Source organism: Naegleria lovaniensis, assembly GCF_003324165.1.
Source record: "Naegleria lovaniensis strain ATCC 30569 chromosome Unknown tig052, whole genome shotgun sequence".
Lineage (NCBI taxonomy): Eukaryota > Heterolobosea > Eutetramitea > Acrasida > Naegleriidae > Naegleria > Naegleria lovaniensis.
Window position 1 is genome coordinate 83,733 of NW_025407874.1, and position 20,056 is coordinate 103,788.

Genomic DNA, 20,056 nt, shown 5'->3' on the forward strand with positions numbered 1-20,056 from the left:
GAACGTTATTAATTAAAAAAATTCAACATGATTGACCCAAAATCCTCACACGACTCTTCTTCATCAACCCTTCCCACATATTCCGCAATACCAAGGAAAGAAATCTTTCGTATCAAATCGGCAAGATCTCATGAGCAAGCAGAAGCATCTTTTACTTCATTGTTGCTGCAACGACTCAAATACGCATGTTCATCATTGGTACGAGGAAGTGAATCAAAGTATGTTGCTCCTGGCAGAGATTTATTAGAATATGTCTGGGGTCATATTTTGTTGTGTTTTAAGATCCGATTAGAGAATGGGAAAAGAGCCACTTGTTCCGATGATGCCGATATTGCTGATATTTTGGAATTTTTCTCTCACGCTCATTGGATTTATTTACAACCTTCGATGAGAGAGAATTTATACATTGGATTTAATTTGAATATTTCACGAGCCTTGTATTACAATGCGAAAGTAGACGAAACCAAAAAAACATTTGACCTTTCCAAAGACTCGGACACTGGTGAATTTTCCACCAATTTTCTAATATCAAATCATGTCATTAGGAATTTGGATTGTGAACTAGCTTCTTCTTTGTTACGATATTTTGTGAACGTTTTCACAGAAGAAATGAACACAATTATTCAAGGAGGTGATAATACACTGAAATCAAAGGAGCTTTCTCTTGCAAAATATTTACAACAATATGAGTCTATCAAGCACATGTTGGAGACTATTAGAGATTACTATGTACATGACATGGATGAAAAGTTTGGAGCAGAAATACAGTTGAAAGAATGTATAGCGAAGGATCACTTGCCAGACGTGTCCAAACTTATCGCATGTATGAACTACATTGCCATAGACAATAGGCAGCGATCAGATTGCAAAGATATTCGCCTCTTCTTTCATCAACTCAAAAATGTGTATATTAAGCGACAATTGTTGGAACAAGTGGTGACACTCTCTTTCATTCATCATGAGAGCGACTTATGCGAATTTATTCGAGACATATTTTCTGATTATATTACCTTTAGGCCTCGAACTTTGTCATTGAAGGACTTGATGTATGATCTTAATACTATCATTGCCAGTAAGAAGATCAAAAAGGTGACAGACGCTACGGGAATGACATTATGTTGCCTCTACTTGGTATTGAAGTCCTCTCATGCACAACCAAATGTTGAGTCCCTTCAACTAGATCCCTCTCAACATCAAGCATGCCAAGAATTTGCTGCTAATGATTTCAACATTGATGTGACGGATGAACTATTGGCACCTGAAATGATTTTCCTTTTGCAAAATTTTGTCAGTAACGACAATGAAATGCAAGATGAATAGCTATGGCTCATTTTCTCGTTGCAATATTTTCTGAAAGCAACAAAACGAAATTCTTGCAAAAAATTTCAGGATTTCTGAAAATAAGCCAAAAAAAATACAAACAACAATCACGACACAGAATTCATCAGGCTGCAGAGAGAATGATTTCCAATCACATCAATCCCTCCGAGGAAGAACAAATTGTTTTTTTAGAGCACACATACGATATTTCAATTACATCAAGTGACGCTGATTTATCCTATTCATGTTTAATGTTTCAACGTTTGATAGGTTACCTCTCCAAAACCACACAGCACAGTAAGGTTAAAAAGATACCAGATAAAAACACCCTCCAACGTATTTGGAAGGCTATTCTCTCTTGTCACAAACACCACATTCAACAAGGATATCAACAACTCTCACTGCCCGATTTGGAAATTGCCAATGGCATTGACATTTTAACAGATATTATTCCACTCTACTTTGATGGAGGGAGAATGACTGAAATGTTTCCTGGAATTGATATCCATCACAAATCCCAATATTATTGTTCAAGAAACGAGATGCATATCGAAGACTTTAAACTCTCCAGAGACGTCATTGAAAATTTAGCACGGCCTTATGGATCGAGATTGTTGAGATTTTTCAGCACTTTTTTCTTTGAACACATGCTACACTTATTTCGAGTATTAGAAAAAGAATGTGGAAAGATGGAATATCATCGTGAAGTTGAGAAGTCTACAACAAGAGATGACTTACGAAAAACAGTCTTTTCAGAGTTTGCAATGCTCAAATATTCCGATAATATTGAGAATAAGGACAAAATTTCGACATCGATCAAACTTTATGTTTCCATGTTGAACGAGGACAGCAACTTTTTCTCAAACATTCGCTACAATGTGAAAGACCAGAAGCATTTGGAAATGATATCAAAATTGCTTTCATGCCTTTATTGTTCTATGAGAGCTCACACTAGAAATCAACACCACGATCTTACACTACTCTTTTCGCAAGATCAAACACAGTCAAACGATTTTATCAAATATTGTCTATTAGAACACTTTTTTGCATGTTTTGACGATGAAGCGCGTGTATGTGCAGTGTTGGAGAGCATCTTTTCACACTATACCTCTGTCAATGGAAAGAGCATGAGAGGCATGTTGAGGCAGGTGAAGACCTACATTTCTTTCAAACATGTCAGAGGTCATCCAAATGCCTATGGAATGACACTGTGTTGCCTTCTCGTTCTATTGAGATTAATGACCTCCTCCTACGAACATCAACAACAGTTTGGAAAAGATGAGGAAGAACTCTTACTATTTTCTGAAGAAGATTATGAGAGCTGCAAAGCATTCGTTGCACATGGTCGTCAACTCTCTCTCTCTTTGGCATTGCATGAATCCATTCCCAACCATAAGAAGAGAAAAAGCAATAACAAAACAAAACAGAACGCCACAGATTCTAAAAAGAAAAAGTTGGATACTTTGAATGATACATTAATTTTGAGTGCCAGCGACAGCAACACAATACCAATGAGGCAGATGAAGAGGATATTGTATTGCGCTGTTCTCCTTCTCGTGGTTCATCTGTGAATAGTACTATAATCAATGAAGAACCACAGAATTCACAGCCAGTAGAGCCACAAGGCGCTACTCATCCACTCATCACTTGCAATGAATTACTTTGTCGTGACATTTTGGAAAAGCTCAAAACGTTTGTTGGACATGTTCGAGCTTGACCTCCAGAACTTGAATTATTTTATGTAAACTCGAGTCCTTTCTAATTTGTCCATCCTTCCAAAAACGTATTTCAAGGCAAGTCCACCAAAACTCGGTGCCGTTCATTTCTGTATCAAACAATTTCGAATACAGGAACAAAACTGAATATACTTTCTCTGAATGTAAATGAAAATTTATTGTGTGTTTGGTAATTGTGTTTCACCGATTGTTGTTTTCTTCAAACTTTCGTCATCGTTGATTCCTCGTTGATTCTTCAGGCTTTGTCCAAAAAAATATTTCAATTTATCAACAAACAAAGATGATGAAAAAGTTGGCCATCAACACAACGGCTAAGCGTTGTGGCTCAGTGAGTACCGAGACCATTCAAAAGATGTTGTTCTCTCAACAACACAGATTTGAATCCAAGGCTCATGTTTTCAAGATTGATAAGGTAAGAGGAGGATTTTTTTGATGTGTTTGATGATAATGATGATGTATTGGGATGTTGTATTTGATGGTGATTTGGCCTGTTGTTGGAAAACTATGATGACGGTACGCGATTTACGTAAAATGGTTCATGATGAATATCAATTTTATGTGTGGGTGGCTGCAATGTTTTATAATGATGACAATACTCTTCATGATGGTTGTAATTATGCTACCATTCTTCAAATCTTTAACACCTCTCAACATGAAATGATATCCGATATCATTGGTGTATACATTTACACTTTTTGTTTAATAATTGACACTTGGTGCTACTTGTCTCAATGCAAATTGATTGGCAATCCGATAATCATCATCATCTAATTGATAATCGTCATGATTGATCATGTTGTTGTATCGTAACAACAGGAAAAGGCATACAAATTCCATCTTCCACAAAAACACATGCAAGGTATCACATTCACAGGTCCAAAGGAACAAGTTGAATTTACCAAGGAAAAGTTAATGGAAATGTATCGCTTGATGGCTTTGATTAGAAGATTTGAATTGGTTTCTGACCAACAATACAAGGCTCGTAACATTCGTGGTTTCTGTCACTTGTACAGTGGTCAAGAAGCTGTCTGTGTTGGAATTGAAGAAGCAACTACTCGTCAAGACTCCATCATTACTGCTTACCGTGACCATGGTTTCCAATTGGTGAGAGGAGGAAGTGTTGAAAGTACTATGGCTGAGCAGTTAGGTCGTGTTACTGGTTGCAGTAAGGGAAAGGGTGGTTCAATGCACATGTACAATGTTCCAAACAAATTTTATGGTGGTAACGGTATTGTAGGTGCTCAAGTCCCAGTTGGTGCTGGTTTGGCTTTCGCTCATCAATATTTGGATAGATTGAACAAGAAGGATGTTAAGGATAGAAATGTCTGTTTCACACTTTATGGAGACGGTGCTGCTAATGTGAGTTTCTTTGTTTTGAGAATTCATTTTGATTTGATTGACACCTCAATTTTTTAATACTGATACCGTTTACTGATACACACGCTTTGAATCATTGATTGTACTGACACGACAAATTATAATTTACATGAATTTTCATCAAAATTGAACAGCAAGGACAAGTTTTTGAAGCATTCAACATGGCCAAGTTGTGGCACATTCCAGTCGTCTTTGTCTGTGAAAATAACAAGTATGGTATGGCCACTCCTGTGGGTCGTTCCAGCGCCTCTACTGATTACTATGAAAGAGGAGATTACATCCCAGGTATTTGGGTTGATGGACAAGACATTTTCGCTGTCTATGAGGCTTCTCGTTATGCTAAGGAGTATGCTCAACAATATGGTCCAATTGTTCTTGAAACTGAGACTTACAGATACTATGGTCACTCAATGTCTGATCCAGGTATCACCTACAGAACAAGAGAAGAAGTCCAACAAGTAAGAGCAAGCAGAGATCCAATTGTTAGAATGAAGAATCGTTTGATTGAACAAGGTATTGCAACTGAGGATGAATTCAAGGCAATTGATGAGCAAGTCAAGGATGAAGTTCAACAAGGTACTGAAAAGGCTCTCCAAGCTCCACTTCCACCAGCTCATGAGCTTGTTGAGGATGTTTTGGTTGACAAGGAATACTTTGTTAGAGGAAGATGGATTGGTGAAACATGGAATGTAGTTCAACAATAATTGGTCATGCAAGTAAATATTTATTCTAAATTTCTCGAAAAATTGACGTTTGTGCTGTTTTAATTCTAATGATATTAACCATTATTGGAAAATTTGAATTCTGTGATTTGATGAATCTGCGACGTAAAGTGTTCCTGTCTGTTCATCTAAATCCATCCGAACGTTTTACATGACCTTGCCCGAACAGTAGCTCTGATTGCCATAATATCGTTTCTGATGATGGGCAGCGTCGCAACTTGCGGATGTGTCCGTTCTGGACTACAAACAAAGTGTCATTTGTATCAGTGATATCAATCCCCGATAAATCATCCAGTTGGATACCATTGTGATTTTTGTCAATTTTGTACAAGACATCTCCTGTTTTAGAATTCAGAGCAGTAATTTGATCCACATAACAAACATAGATGATGTTTGATGAATAACGATCACGAGAGCTCACAATTCCTCGAGCATTGCAAATTGCTGATTGCTGCCAAATATAATTACTTGCCCCTTGTTTCTCTAATACTGTCTTTAAATCGTATTTTACAACACTGTCATTTCCTCCATAAATCAAAGCATCGTTATTATTTCCATCATAATTTTCTTCGACATGAAAATATGGAGGTTTTTCTTTAGCTACAAAGATTCCCAACCTTTTGTGAGTTTTCAAATCAAAAAAACTAAACGTATACTCTTCGCTACTTAAAGCTACAAGACAATTCAAGCTATGAGATATTCTTACTTCAATAACATCTTCCAATTCAATAGAAGCAACAAGCTGAAATTCCAAAGAGAAGGGAATTTTACGTTTACATTTTCTCATCTTGTTGTAAAACTCGGAAACAATATTCGGATCCCACAGATTTCCAATTTGACATAAATCATGTAATATAATTTTTACTTGTTCATCATCATTATGAAATTTCAGGAACCTGTGGTTAGCAGTTAACGAGCTGCTGCTCTGTGAGTTCATTTTTTTTTTGGTTCTCTTGTTACAACCATGATGCTGAACTTGGTGAATTCTAGATTCAAATTCCTGTCTTGCACAGGACTATCTTGTTCAAATCTTTTTGATTTAAGGTTTTAACCTTAATTTGTCATTTATTCGTTGACAAAAGTCATCACGTTTTTTGTCATTAAACTCGTTCATCGCTACTTCTCTTTTTCAGTTGCGGAGCAAAGCTATCTGTGCTGAACGTCACAGCCATGCTCGCTCTTTAATTCCGAATGTTGCACTTTGGATTTTCCAGGCGCCCGTTTTACCATAACATCTTCTCAACAATCAATTGTCGTTTTCTTCCAACATTCACGCGTAGCAAAATATTTGACATCTTCTCTGCCAAATCTATTGTTATAAATATCTAAATTAGTCAAATTCTTCAAGGTTTCACTTGCAGCAATATTTTTAACACCTTCACTTCCAATTCCATTAGAGCTCAGATTCAAAGAAGTCAAATTCTTCAAGAATTCGCTCGTGGCAATATATTTAGCACCATCACTACCAATTATATTGTGATAAAGATCCAAAGAAGTCAAATTCTTTAAGGATTCACTTGTAGCAATATATTTAACACCTTCACTGCCAATTTCATTGAAAGACAGATTCAAATAAGTCAAATTCTTCAACCACTCACTTGAAGAAATGTATTGGACAGCTCTATTGCCAATTCGATTGTCATACAGATTTAAAGTAGTCAAATTTTTCAAACATTCACTTGTGGCAATATGTATACCACCTTCACTGCCAATTCTATTCCATCCCAGATCCAAAGAAGTCAAATTGTTCAACCGTTCACTTTTAGAAATATATTTAACACCTTCATTGTCGATTCTATTGCGATAAAGATTCAAATAAGTCAAATTCCTCAAGGTTTCACTTGCGGCAATGTATTTAACACCTTCACTGCCAATTTCATTGAAAGACAGGTTCAAGTAAGTCAAATTTTTCAACCATTCACTTTCAGCAATATATTTAACACCTTCAATACCAATTTCATTATAATAGAGATCCAAAGAAGTCAAATTCTTCAAACATTCACAATCAGCAAAAAGTTTGATTGATTTACCATCTTGTTTGAAGTGATTTTGTTTGAACGATAATGAGAGAGGTTTTTGAAATGATACTTGTCTCCATTGTTTTGAAATTTTCATACAAATTTGAATAATAAACATTGAATCAAGGAAATGAAGAATTTCAAAAATAATATCATCAACGAAAGGTCCATTGATCGCGTTAGAGCTTGTCGGAGAGAAAACATCTTTTTCATCATGATCATTGACCATTATTGATGATGAATATGTTGCTTCAACAACACCGGTTTCAATAGATGGTGAGAGTTTTCTCTTTTCAGAGGCGCAAGTATTTATCATTGGTGGAAGAAGCAATTTTTTTTTGTTTTTAAATCTAGACTAATGTTCGCTCTTTAATTCCTAATGTTGCTGTTACTTGTTGCTCGAGTGTTTCCAAAAAGTGACTTGATTCCATCATCCACATTATTGTAATTCAATGGATCATCTGCATCTTCTTCCTTTGTTTTTGGAATAAGGTTAGCAAATTCCAACACGGAGGACGTTGCTTGTTTGAAAAATGCATAAACTATATAAGATCTTTGGCGCTTGTGTTTGTCAAGTACTAATTGCTGTCCAAATACATACAAACTCCCAGGATTTCATCATTTGGGATACAGTGTTTGAGTTGCGATTCAACAAGATTAAAAGAAGAACAACAAAACCGTTTTTGTGAACCTTTCTGGCTTCTTCTCCTCCTCCTTTGAATTTGTGCCGTTGAAATGAAAAAACTCTCCTTGGTTGAAAATAGTGTTGTTGAAGCCTTAACACACACATTCATCATCAATAATGATCCATGATGGTGATGAAAAAGATGATGAATGGAGACAAGTGTCATTTCAAAAACCTCTCATTGTCATTCAAACGAATCAATTCAATTTTAAGATATCCAATGGGTTTGATATTAAACAATATATATACGATATATCCCTTGAGATAATAAATATCTGAGAAAAAAAAAGCGAAGTTGTTAATTGGTTCATAAATGAGATCACATTACTTTCATTCAAAGCCATTGATGATAGGCATGAAAATTGTTGTTCTTACTGCACGTTCCAGCAAATGATAAGAACACAATCCAAACAATGAATTCGTTTCGGACGGATAGAGGATCGATTGAAATCTCACATCACTAAAAATTAAGCTTGCTCAAGTCTTCATCTCTGTTTGTTGCTAATCACTTGTTGACAACATTGTTCCACCTCTTGTTTGAAAGTATGTAACTTTCTATCCACATTTTCCTGAATGTACTCGGTAGAAAGTTTCATCTTTCATTATTTCCATGTTTCAATTGGTATAATAATAAAAGCTCTTCAGTTGAGTGGACATTACCATACAACTTGTCTCGTTCAATATTTTGTTTTGCCTTTAAGAGTAGCGATTTTCTTATGAAGGGAAGTAAATGATTGTGTACACACTTGGTGTGGAATGCTGAATGTAGCAATTCTAATCTATTCTCTACAAGGTTATCAGCCATTGAGTCCTTACGGTTCGACAATGCTGTCGATGAATTGTTCCTTCTTCCATTTACAACTTTGAGACTTGCATCAATATTGATTTCACCAAGTGAATGATTTTGCTTGATGCGTGAGAGAAAATCTCTACACACAGTTCCATATTCATTCATAAATGTTTTCAATTTTCGGACTCGCTTCAGTTGCTTTGGAATTGATGATCCAACAGACAATGATTTCAAGGAACGGTTATTTTCGTTATTTCTTAACTGGGAAGAAGAATTTTCTTGTGATGATTCTTGTTGTTGTACTCTCATCAAGGTTTGCTCAATAGCATTCAATTCCTTCACTTGTTGATCCACCCTATAATCAGAATATAATAAATAATATTCAACGGTTTCATAGAGAGTCATCTTTCGTTGTTGGTTTAACAATTCGTCATGAGTAATGAATTGTCGGGATGATGTTGCTTGTTGTGAAGCGGATGTTGTTTCCTCTTCATCTCGTTCCATCGGTTCTTCATCATATTCTTCTTCGTTGTTGGAATTTACATTTTGATATTGTTGTTGTAAAGAAATTGTTGGTTCTTCTTCGGAGTGGAATCTTCGTCTCTGTCGATGGTACGATCAGGCAGCATGTTGACGCATTTTTTTGTGGATGGTTTTAGAGAAGGAACGGTGTTGCAACGAATAAACTTTGATAAAGTGAATAAGAAGGAATGGTACTGCAATCAATAGGCTGTATGTTGATCTAGAGAACAGTTTTCAAAAGTAATACATTTAATTCTCATAAAAATATTAGTCTATGGCTTGGATAAAAATTCTCTTTTAAGGATTTCTTGAAAATATTCGTTATCAATTTTTTGACATAATTCCAAAGGTGTAATGTTCTGCTTATTGGGAAGGGAGATTAATTTGTGTGACTTTCGAAGCAATTTCAATAGCAAGACAGTATTGACATGTTCTATGGACATGTTAGATTTGAGGTAGAGATGTAAAATATTGTCTCCTTTTTCTTCCACTCGCGCATTCTCAAAATCCTCGAGCGGCATGTGGTCAATAATGCTTTCCATTAACAACCCTCCATTATGAGGACAACGAACAAATAAAATACCAATCAAGGGAATGTCCAAATGTCCTCCTTACCAAATGACGTGCTACATTTGACTTTTCTAATCACTGTTTTAGTTAAGAGATCCATGTTGTGAATTAAAAAGAAAGAAATAAGGCTCTCTAGTTCCGAAAATTTGGATCCACGTAAATATGCTACCAATAGTGATAATAACATCTGTTCGTCGAATTGAGAATGTACAATCTCGAGTACCTTAGAAAGCAACACACGTGGCTTCTTATTATCACAAACAAAGAATGGAAGCTCTAGTTGTTGTTTCCAAAAATGCCAACCATAATCCATGGCCAACATCATGGTCTTGATGTTCGACATGTTCATAGAATTTGAAATGTTAAAAAATCTTCCGTGTTGATACTCGTTGCATAAATACACAAGATATTGCAGTAAACATTGGCAAGTGTCAGTGTGTGGCTCAATAGTTGTTGACATTACGTTTTCACATGGAAAATTACACGTCTTAATCATGTAGTCGAGAACCTCTTTAGCATGTCCAATATTCGAGAGTTGTGTTTGAAAAAGTCCACATACTAATCGATCATTGTACGCACCAAATGCAGAGATAGATGGATTGTAGCTGAATAAATATTCAATAAGAATCATTCTCATCGAAGGATGAAATTCAGTCAAATATTCAATGATCTGCCATGGGTTTCGTTCCTCTATGATTTGGTCAATATCGGAGAGTGGTGCTGTACTAAAGTTAAAAACCTCATGTCCCGTCCTGAATTTGATGATCTTTTTAAGGCTAGACAAGTTAATACACTGCTCATTGGTGATATAGCTCGATTTCATGGTAGTTATTTCTTCAAGAGTCTGATTGGAAAAAGAATCTGGAAGTTTACAAGGACATAATAAATCCAACTTTTTGAGTCTCTTACATTGTTTAAGGACGACATGGAGCAAAAACTCTGACATTTCCTGAAGCAATACCAATCTCTCAATGGTGGTGTTGTTTCCAATAAACTCTTCAATAGGGAGATATTGATACTCATCCAAATATGGTGCAGTCCATGAGACATGAGCAACAGGATGGACATTTCCATAATGCTCAGTTGGGCTCATAAAAGTAAATGGTGAGCTAGTTTTCGTGGTACGTTTCTGACGAATACCTTTGAGGCTCAACAACGATGTGTGGCTCTCTGAAAAGATGTCAACAGGTGATGAGCTGGAATCAATTGGCGTCTCAGGTTCCAAATTTTGATCGTCTGACGTTGCTGCACTTTCTGGTTGAGTCCGAAAATACTCGTTGTTAAGGATCCAGGCAGGAATGAAGAATTGGTACCACTACTACTACTACTGGAACTCCAACCAGCTGCAAAACCAGAAGTCTGTGCAACACTACTTCCAAAGATGGGTTTTCCAAAAGGTGTAGCTCCATCACTCTCGTTGGTGGCTGTCGTGGTACTACTACTACTACTTTTTAGTATTTTCAATTGTTCAACATCCTCGCTATACAAATAGATACTGTCTTCAGACAAGGGAAGTTTTCCATGACTTTCTTTGAATAATCTCTGTTTGCGGAGAAACGAGAGGAAGTAATTCATGGCCCATATGGTCGAGTCCTTGTCAGAAATGTTCAAAATAATTTCTCGTACTTGTAAGATACTTGTCATCATGCGACGATTGAAAGCCTTACTAATGACTCGCATCTTGTGATAGGTAACGATGGGTTGATCCATTCGATATTCCACATGTTCTTCTCGTTGAATGGAAGGTACCTTTTTCCATCATGATCCTGAACGCTGTTATGATCATTACGATTGGTTCGGTATGGAACTCCAATTTCATCCATGAACTGATCATTACGTTCGAGAGAGGACCAACGAGAATAAGTGGGAATGTATTCCATGATATCATATTTGATATTTTCATCTAACAATGAGAGAAGTTTGATATCTAGCACATCATGATGAGCAGCAGTTGAGTATTGTTGTTGATTCTTCTTCTTGTTCTTTTGATCATCATAAATCCATCTCTTGGCTAAATCACAAACATTTCCGTACTGTACAGAGATTGCCTTCTTCAACTCGGAATCGTCATCCTCTTCCAGAAATTCACTCAATTTTCTGCTTCGGAGTTGTAGCTGCTCTGGTTCAGTACGGAGGACTTGATCCACCAGATTGGCCACTTCTTGACATTCAATGTCGATGAGAGTGGATCCAAATGAAAACATTTTTTTTGTTCTTGTGTGATTAGCGGCAATCCATCATTCAAATTGTTGATTCTTTTTTCGTGAATTCTGGAGATTCTCCCCAGGTGTAACACTCTATTTCGATTGACCGGCACGGACAACTCCATGAACAACAATGCACGATTTTAATCAAGATCCAACGCTCGAATAATTCCCACTGATGCGTTCGATCAAACATTTGGGTAGAGTAAAAACTCTGGATTTGGTTCCACTTCCTTAAACTTGTCGATACTCAAAGCATGATCTTTTGATTGGAAGGTTGATTTGAATAATAATTTGTCACACTCCTCTGGATTTTGCTTTCTCATTTCAAGACACCGTTTCAGTAATTTTCTTGCATGTTCTTGAACTGGCGCAAGAGATTCATATTTGAAATAAACGTCCAGTGGAACCCATTGACAAAGGTCTATCTCTGTGGGGCATGCTGAAATTGCTTTCTTATGCTCTTGTGATTTGGGTTCCAATAAACAAATATAGTAAATATCTGGATTGTCAAACCTGAATGCTTTCTTATACCTAAATCCTAAAATTCCTTTAAAATTGGTTTCAACATTGGTCTCTTCTCTAACTTCCCTACATACACCTTCTTCAATAAATTCATGGTGATCCAATTGGCCTCCAGGAAACTTGTATGGTTTCATATGTGACGGTAACAGATTAATCTTTTCGGTAATGATTAAAATTTCTTCCTTTTCAAAATCAACTACACATCCACCCACTCCTACATAATGCTGACAATATGGCGGATATGTATTTTTCTCCTCAGAAGCAAGCCATTTATGTAAATAAATATATTCTGGTTTGCAATGATGAAATGTAAATCCAAACTTTTTCAAACAAATCGGAATTAATTCACTGAATTTTGCATCAATTTTCAAGTGTACACTTCTCACTCGACTATTAAAATCAATGGATTTTGATGACTTGTTTTGCCAAGCTTGTAATGCTTGTCCTAAAATTGTTTCAAATTCATCAGTACTGGAGATATTGACTTGGCTACCAATTTCAACTTTAATAGCTCGGTATTGATCAACGATGGATTTTTGGAAAATTTCAGAAAGATTGGTGGGTGTTTCCTTAGGAGAGGTAATTGTGGAAGAAGCAGAGGCTTCTCCGTGTTTAAAGTGAAACTCTTGCATGATCGCTGCACCGTGTGGTTGCTTTTTCAAGAGCAGATGTTTGTTGCTGTTATGGAATTTAGTAAGAACTGAGCTCATAAAGTGGGTTCGGAGTCGACCCAGTTCCACGAATGAATGACAACAAGAACGAGAGAGCATCCTACAGATACGAATTGAATTTTTTTGTTGGATCCTCTCGCACTATCGATTTAAAATTTCTTCGCACTCAGCCCTTGTCGAACTCAATTATATTGATTGATTCTCAATTTATTCATAGCACAGCGTTTATCTATAGTGCGAAATTTATTGACCTTCCTTAATGATTTTAAATAGTGAACTAATATTGTTGTTTTTGATTGCTTTTCTGCATTCTGCAACTACTCGGTTTTTAGGTTCTCCAATTCTGAGACGAGCAGCTTTTTGAATCATTTGGTTGACCTCTTTCAAAGCTGCAAGTAGTTGTTCATGATTTGTGCTCCTCTTTTTATATTCACCAATGAGACCCTTGTTAATGCTATATAGCTCATTATACATGGTTCGAACTGATTTCATATCTGCAATAACTCGAGAATCTTCAGCCTTGATCACGTATGCCTTAATTAATTGAGAATTATCTGCCATTTCTGCTGTCATCTTTAATCGGTTGGAATTGAATTCTTCCACGTTCTGAGTAATCTTTTCAAACTTGGCAAACTCCACTGGGAAATCACATTTCGAGTCGAGCTCTTTTATCGAAAGGAATGCACAAATATCTTGAAACAAATCACCTGCAACTTCCATGTCATCAACATAGAACGTCATGATGCCATCCTTATACACTAACCTCAATGGAGATCCATCACGTAGACATGTGAATTTAGCGTCAATTACTTCGGCATCTCCTTCCAATTTGAAGAGAATGTTAAACGAATCGTTGAGCCACATGATAATTCTCTTGGCCCGTTCATCCAATCTGAAAGAGAGTACGGATTGTGGTGTTTTAAATTGCTCTCCAGCAGGTATGTACATGGAAAAACGTGGTAATGTATAAGATAATTTGAAAATATGGTATTTGGAACTTTAAAAAAGTGAGAAGAACAACATGTTGGTACTTGGGTTCATACTTACCCCATGTTAAATCCGACCAGTACTTGAATATTCATTTCAATAGCAGCATTTTTCTCTGGCCGCAAGCTCACCTTGATCTCGTTCGTTGGATTCTTTGAGTATACCATGCTGCTGTCCGTTTTGAAAAGTTGTTCTGCTGTAATGATGGAAGCTCGAATGATATTTTCAACGTCTGTCTTAAAAACGATATCTAAACAATTCTCTTGAACATTTGGCTGTAAATGACACTTCACTTTAGAGTCAGATCGGATTAAGGATGAGTCTACTTCTCCGCTTTTAAGCTTCTTTAAATTCTCTTCATAATTTCTTAACTCGTTGCTTAATTCTTCTCGTTTTTGCAATAGTTTTTCAATAATTTCGTCAGTTGTGGTGTCCTCAATTTGTTTTGATAAATTTTCTTGAGCTGGTACAAATCCTTTCAAATCGCCTCCAATAGAACAGCAAATTAATTCATCATGGCCATCCATTCGGTAATCTGCTACCACCATGCCTGCAATTGCTTCTTTCAAGCTGTCCTTGTAAATGAGGCGACCATCGTCTTGTTTTCTCACTTCAACTTTTCCACTTTCGTAGCCAACAACCAAGTCAGTTACACCATCATTCACAATATCAAATCCAACAATAGAATTAATTTGACTCTTTGATTTGTTTCTCCATACTCTGGTACTGCCTTGATAGATACCATACGAATTATTTGAAGTTCCAAAAGCAAATTTTCCGCCTTTAAGGTTGCACAATTCTTTTACAGCAGCTGTTTCTTTGCACTCTGCAATCATTGATTCGTCTTGATACATATAAATTACATAATCGTCGGATCCCACCAATAATTCATTTTCATTATCGCCGTTAATGTCTGCTAAACAGAGAGCAGTGACATCACCTCCAGCTGTCGTCCAATACTGTTCTTCTCCCTCTCCATCATAACCTTGTATGGAGCAGTTTCCTCCTACAAAAACAAGAGGATTTGCACCTGCTCCAAGTTTTCCGAATGTCATTCGATTGACACCGTCTGAAACATCTCTATAATAAATATCGGAATTTGAATCAACATTGTATGCCATGATATTCGTTTGAGTTCCAATCATGAGCGTTTCTCGTTTTGTATTGGGTTTAAAAGCTCCAGATGCCAAACATTTCACGTCCTTATTGACATTTAAAAAAGTTACTATTTGATGTTATCACATTATTTCATGTGATGCCAGTAGAAGTATTGAATAATCAACGATCAAAAATGTAGGAAATAAATTTCAATCCTCAATCATCAAAATACTGTTTATGCAACATGACTTACATTGAGATCCGAGACTCTGTTCATGAGGATTATGCACTAAAACCTTTCCAGAGCTTGTTCCCGAAGCCAAACAAGGTCTATTGCCATCAACTGCAGATCAAAATCATCAACCATAACACCATGTGTTGTATAAGGATGATACACCATAAAAACCATGACCATTACTTACACTTTCCGACGGTCACTGTACCTCTCGTGATGGGATGTCCCAAATTCACCTGAAACGTTGGATTTAGCATGGTGGTTTATATTGAAATTTTTTTTGTATATCAAAGCGCGCAAAAATCATTTAAAATCTCTTGATGATGATGATGATGAAAACTTCACAACACGACCTTCCAACCATTCTCTTCATTCAAGGTATTGATCATTTCCTTTTCCTCCTCACTCAATTTGTTTTGCCATAAATTCAATGATCGTAAATTGGGTCTCAACAATTTACTTTCCATTAATGCTGTCGCTCCTACGAGTGTAACGTTACAACGAGACAAATTGAGATGTTTTAAATTGGACATGAATACACTCGATGCAATCTCGTATACACCTTCGTCTCCAATGCAGCTTCTTACACATGAAAGAGTGGTCAATTTGGACATGTGTGAACATTGTGTCACAAATTTCAATCCTTCGTCCTTCACATGAGTTTTTCCAATTTTGAGATGTGTTAAATTTGTAATGGTGGAACTTATATCAGAAAGGGCTTTCATAGATTCATTTCCAATGGATGTCCCTTCAAGATCGAGATAGGTTAAGTGTTTCATTGAATCTCTCTGTGTAAGTAAAACAATGGAGGAGTCACGAATGTAGGGATTGTAAGAAATGGTTAATGCTTTCAAATAAGGTATGTATTTGGAGCTTGTCAAATACTGTATTCCATTAAAAGCAATATTATTGTACGACAAATCAAGTCGAGTCAATTTTGAACTATCTTCGTTCGAATTCTGAAACATTGCTTGAATTCTATACTCATCGATTTGATTTCCAGATAAATTCAAGCATTCCAAATTTTTGACAATTTCACTCTCGGTCACAAATGATAAACTAGTTCTCGACGAAGTGTCAAATGCCCATCCGACCATTTTTAGACTTTTCAAATTTTTCAGAACAGAACTGTTCAATAATACTTTCATTCCATCCTCATTCATAGCAAATGAAATATCTAGGTATGTCAAATTTTGCAAACTCTCACATTGTGAAACAAGTTGAACAGACTCTGAAGACATGGCATTAATACTCGAGAGATCTAATTGACAAGAGTTTGTAATTTGTGTTTTGAATGATCAAAAATGATTCGAAAGATTTCTGTCGATAATCGATTGTGTGATAAATCCAAAGTGGAAATGCGTTGAATATTTTCACAATTTTTAAAATTGTAAATGTGTTGATCCGATGATGATGATAAATCAATTTGAAATTCAATCGTTTGTGAAATACGAAGAAACCTCTTGGATACTATCATACACTTTGTAAGAATAACACTAGTTGGAAGAAATTGTAAAATATGAAAAATCATATCATCAGGAACATGACCGATTGGATGGTTTGTGTGATCCAGATCTGTTGGTTGTAGCATTTTTTTTCCATTTGCCAAATTTGTTTTGACTGTTGGCATTACATTGAACTGAACTTTCAGAAGATGAATTCTTTACACAATCAAGATCAAAGAACGACGCTAAATTAAAAATTGGCAAAGGCTGTCACCAATCCTTTGCGCCGTTTTGTAATTTTTAGCGCCAAAAAAAATGAAATCCGTCCAAGCCAATAAACAAGCTCGAACACTTTGGCTGAGTCAGTACAAGGCCCTCAAATCAAAGTACGTATTCATGATGATAATGTTCTTATCTGACATTGATCCGATGGAATGTTGTACAATATTCGGTTCCAATCGTTTAGAGAAGAAAATTATCGGAGGGATTTGGCTCATCATTTCATCAATAACCCAGATTGAGTGATATGAAAGACTTTTTCAATGAAATTCAATGTACAGAAGGCCTCCAAAGGCAAAAACAGTTAGAAGAGAGAAAAGAATGCTTGGAAGATATTCAAGATATCAGTAAACGAGTTTCATCTCTCAAACGAATGACTGTTGAAAGTAAAACCATACCTCAAGAAAACACAAGTCCTGAACAACAGGAAGAATTTTTGAACCGAATACAATCCGTTATGGAACGAATTGAAAAACAATGTATAGTATTTAAACAAACCCGAAGGCAAATGCTTCAAACTCTCAACACAGAGGAAAAGATTTTAATGAAAGAAATTACAAGTTTTGAAGGACTCATTGATGATCCCGATTGGCTTAAGGAAAAGGAGGAACCTGAGAGTATCTTTACAAACCCAGAGAAAATGAAGGCGGTTAAGCAATATATTGAGCAGAGAGAAAATTTGCGTGTGCCCATGGAAGTTATTGATTATGATGTAAGTGTCATGCAAAAATTATCACAAATAGGTTCTTCTTACACTTGAATGTCTTTCTGATTTTTTCTTCATCGTTGACGTTGTGGACTTTTATTCTCTCATAACACAATAGAACTATGTGGCACAACATGGAGGTCTCACAGGAGGATGGGACGCAGAAGATCACACTCTTTTTGTTAAACTAAAAACGAAATATCCAGATCCACAACTATTTATTTCAAAAGCAGTGGAAGAAATTAAAACTCACAGCATTATTGAGATACAGGAACATGACGAATTTTACAAGAATTTAATGATACTGCAAAATCAAAAGAAAACAGCAATCCAGCGATGGAAAGAAGAAAAGAAGAAGAAGAAAGAGGAACAAATTGAAATTGAAGAACAAGACAAAGTGAAATTGTTGGAAAAGGAGGAAGAAGAGAGACAGAAAGAAGCACAACGACAAAAACAACTCACCAAAATTAAGCTTCAAACATGGAAAATAGAAAAGGAACGACTAGAGAAGGAAAAACAAGAACTTGAGGAACGCGAAAAACAAGAAAAACTCAACAAGCAAAAAGAGGAGGAACGAAGATATCGAGAAGTAACCAAATTGCACTTAGAGAGCTACAAACAACTTAAAGAAATTAAGCAAAAAGAAAAGCAGAAAGTTCTTGTGGAAGAGCTCTCTAAAAAAACACGCCCTCCTTCACCGGCAGAATTGGCAAGGGTAAGAGAACGAGAGGAGCAGTACGTGAAGAAAGCACTGGAACGAAAATTAAAACGGGAACAGGAAGCAAAGGAGAAGGAAGAACGACTTTCAAAGCTTAAAGAGAAAGTTAAGGTTGAAGTTGAATCGGATGCAACTCGTCTCCTTAAGCCAACACAAGCTCAATTCAATAGAGAAGTAGAGATACGAGAATATATGGCTCAACCTAAAGATGAAGGCTCAGGAAGAAGACCCATAGCCTGCGACGTCCGAATGATTTCACACAAAACAATACCGAGTTGGAGAAAGTAAAACAAGTGGAACTCAAATAGTCGAACGCAACTCTTGTGCTAATATTGTCACTGAATTCCAAAGAGCTAGGATGGTATTTACAAAAATTACTTCCCATCCAGCTTAAGGATTATTGTTTCAATTAAAAAAACGCTAGTTTATAATTGTAAAAGCATAAATGGTGGAGGGAAACGGAGGTAAGTTACAAAACTATTGTGTGGTTCAGAAATGCATGCTGTTGTTTGAGAGCAGCAGTGATGGAAGTGTGATTGATGTGGAGTTATGATAATGGCAGTAGTGGTGTGTATGGAACTTATTAAGGATAAGTGGTAGCTAGCGAGCTAGGTGAACTTGAGTGGTAAATAATATCAAGAACGAATCGGTTCGGGCATTGTTTTTCTAAAAATCGGCTTTCGATGCTGAACCATTCTCTTCTTTTTGTTCTTGGCCCTCTCCTTCTTTTGGTTCTTCTTGTCTTAATGCTCGGACATTGTAATTCTTGTATCCATAGACTTTAAAACCATAAATTTTAGGAACGTAAACCTCTGTTGGTGGCTTTGGAATCAAATTGTCGTATTGAATCAAAAACAAGTGAGGGAATGTTGTTCCCCAGTATGCTCCATCAATGCCTCTGTGTCTGCTTGACCTAGGATAATAAATATCATTGCATCTAGGACAATAGATTTTCACTGATGATTCCCTAATATTATCGGACTGACCAACAGGAAGAACAGCTTGTCCTTGGCAGTGCACACGAGGACATCTTCCGAAATGGACCTGCCTAAACTTTTCTTCCATCAGAGCCAAGCCTCGGTTTGTGAGAATGAATCTTGCATGTATCAGTCCATAGAGTGTGTCTGCTGCAGATTCAACCAATTGTTGCTGCTCCTCTGTTAATTCTTCATCCATTGGGGACTCCAAATCAAGAATCATATCAAGGGCATAATCGAAAAAAGGCACTTCGTTTTGCAATCCACAAAGATTAAAATCGTCCTGAATATAGTCTTCATCGACTTCACAAAAAAACTCGTGTCCTTTTAGTGTGCAAAACCAAGAAATCCAAGATATTTCTTCTTCTTCATCCTCGTACTCTTCATCTGATGCAGGTGTTCTTCTATCGCTCATTTTGTTGTTGTTGTAGTGTATGAGTGTTTGTATGGAATTAGAGGTTTTGAAGAATA

At 36.4% G+C, this 20,056-nt stretch overlaps 12 protein-coding genes across 12 annotated transcripts; 4 read left to right on the top strand and 8 right to left on the bottom strand.

Moving 5' to 3' along the window:
* Positions 1-27: 27 nt before the first annotated feature.
* Positions 28-1,320, top strand: C9374_011929 (uncharacterized protein; the record flags this gene model as incomplete). The annotated part of the gene is made up of 1 exon (XM_044687639.1): positions 28-1,320. One exon carries the CDS (start codon positions 28-30, stop codon positions 1,318-1,320), a length of 1,293 nt encoding a protein of 430 aa, XP_044542814.1.
* Positions 1,321-1,460: 140 nt separating this feature from the next.
* C9374_011930 (uncharacterized protein) lies at positions 1,461-2,891 on the top strand (the record flags this gene model as incomplete). The annotated part of the gene is made up of 1 exon (XM_044687640.1): positions 1,461-2,891. One exon carries the CDS (start codon positions 1,461-1,463, stop codon positions 2,889-2,891), a length of 1,431 nt encoding a protein of 476 aa, XP_044542815.1.
* A 445-nt stretch (positions 2,892-3,336) lies between these two features.
* Positions 3,337-5,137, top strand: C9374_011931 (uncharacterized protein; the record flags this gene model as incomplete). Its single annotated transcript, XM_044687641.1, has 3 exons — positions 3,337-3,468; positions 3,873-4,415; positions 4,568-5,137. 3 exons carry the CDS (start codon positions 3,337-3,339, stop codon positions 5,135-5,137), a joined length of 1,245 nt encoding a protein of 414 aa, XP_044542816.1.
* A 142-nt stretch (positions 5,138-5,279) lies between these two features.
* On the bottom strand, positions 5,280-6,092 carry C9374_011932 (uncharacterized protein; the record flags this gene model as incomplete). Its single annotated transcript, XM_044687642.1, has 1 exon — positions 5,280-6,092. The coding sequence occupies one exon, from the start codon at positions 6,090-6,092 to the stop codon at positions 5,280-5,282; it is 813 nt and encodes a 270-aa protein (XP_044542817.1).
* Positions 6,093-6,394: 302 nt separating this feature from the next.
* C9374_011933 (uncharacterized protein) lies at positions 6,395-7,489 on the bottom strand (the record flags this gene model as incomplete). The annotated part of the gene is made up of 1 exon (XM_044687643.1): positions 6,395-7,489. The coding sequence occupies one exon, from the start codon at positions 7,487-7,489 to the stop codon at positions 6,395-6,397; it is 1,095 nt and encodes a 364-aa protein (XP_044542818.1).
* A 961-nt stretch (positions 7,490-8,450) lies between these two features.
* C9374_011934 (uncharacterized protein) lies at positions 8,451-9,152 on the bottom strand (the record flags this gene model as incomplete). The annotated part of the gene is made up of 1 exon (XM_044687644.1): positions 8,451-9,152. One exon carries the CDS (start codon positions 9,150-9,152, stop codon positions 8,451-8,453), a length of 702 nt encoding a protein of 233 aa, XP_044542819.1.
* Positions 9,153-9,756: 604 nt separating this feature from the next.
* On the bottom strand, positions 9,757-11,944 carry C9374_011935 (uncharacterized protein; the record flags this gene model as incomplete). The annotated part of the gene is made up of 3 exons (XM_044687645.1): positions 9,757-10,994; positions 11,114-11,406; positions 11,490-11,944. The coding sequence occupies 3 exons, from the start codon at positions 11,942-11,944 to the stop codon at positions 9,757-9,759; spliced, it is 1,986 nt and encodes a 661-aa protein (XP_044542820.1).
* Positions 11,945-12,132: 188 nt separating this feature from the next.
* Positions 12,133-13,179, bottom strand: C9374_011936 (uncharacterized protein; the record flags this gene model as incomplete). Its single annotated transcript, XM_044687646.1, has 1 exon — positions 12,133-13,179. The coding sequence occupies one exon, from the start codon at positions 13,177-13,179 to the stop codon at positions 12,133-12,135; it is 1,047 nt and encodes a 348-aa protein (XP_044542821.1).
* Positions 13,180-13,383: 204 nt separating this feature from the next.
* On the bottom strand, positions 13,384-15,717 carry C9374_011937 (uncharacterized protein; the record flags this gene model as incomplete). The annotated part of the gene is made up of 4 exons (XM_044687647.1): positions 13,384-14,137; positions 14,188-15,352; positions 15,479-15,568; positions 15,648-15,717. 4 exons carry the CDS (start codon positions 15,715-15,717, stop codon positions 13,384-13,386), a joined length of 2,079 nt encoding a protein of 692 aa, XP_044542822.1.
* An 84-nt stretch (positions 15,718-15,801) lies between these two features.
* On the bottom strand, positions 15,802-16,701 carry C9374_011938 (uncharacterized protein; the record flags this gene model as incomplete). Its single annotated transcript, XM_044687648.1, has 1 exon — positions 15,802-16,701. The coding sequence occupies one exon, from the start codon at positions 16,699-16,701 to the stop codon at positions 15,802-15,804; it is 900 nt and encodes a 299-aa protein (XP_044542823.1).
* A 519-nt stretch (positions 16,702-17,220) lies between these two features.
* Positions 17,221-18,896, top strand: C9374_011939 (uncharacterized protein; the record flags this gene model as incomplete). Its single annotated transcript, XM_044687650.1, has 3 exons — positions 17,221-17,291; positions 17,422-17,896; positions 18,009-18,896. 3 exons carry the CDS (start codon positions 17,221-17,223, stop codon positions 18,894-18,896), a joined length of 1,434 nt encoding a protein of 477 aa, XP_044542824.1.
* Positions 18,897-19,274: 378 nt separating this feature from the next.
* Positions 19,275-20,000, bottom strand: C9374_011940 (uncharacterized protein; the record flags this gene model as incomplete). Its single annotated transcript, XM_044687651.1, has 1 exon — positions 19,275-20,000. One exon carries the CDS (start codon positions 19,998-20,000, stop codon positions 19,275-19,277), a length of 726 nt encoding a protein of 241 aa, XP_044542825.1.
* Between the last annotated feature and the right edge of the window lie 56 nt (positions 20,001-20,056).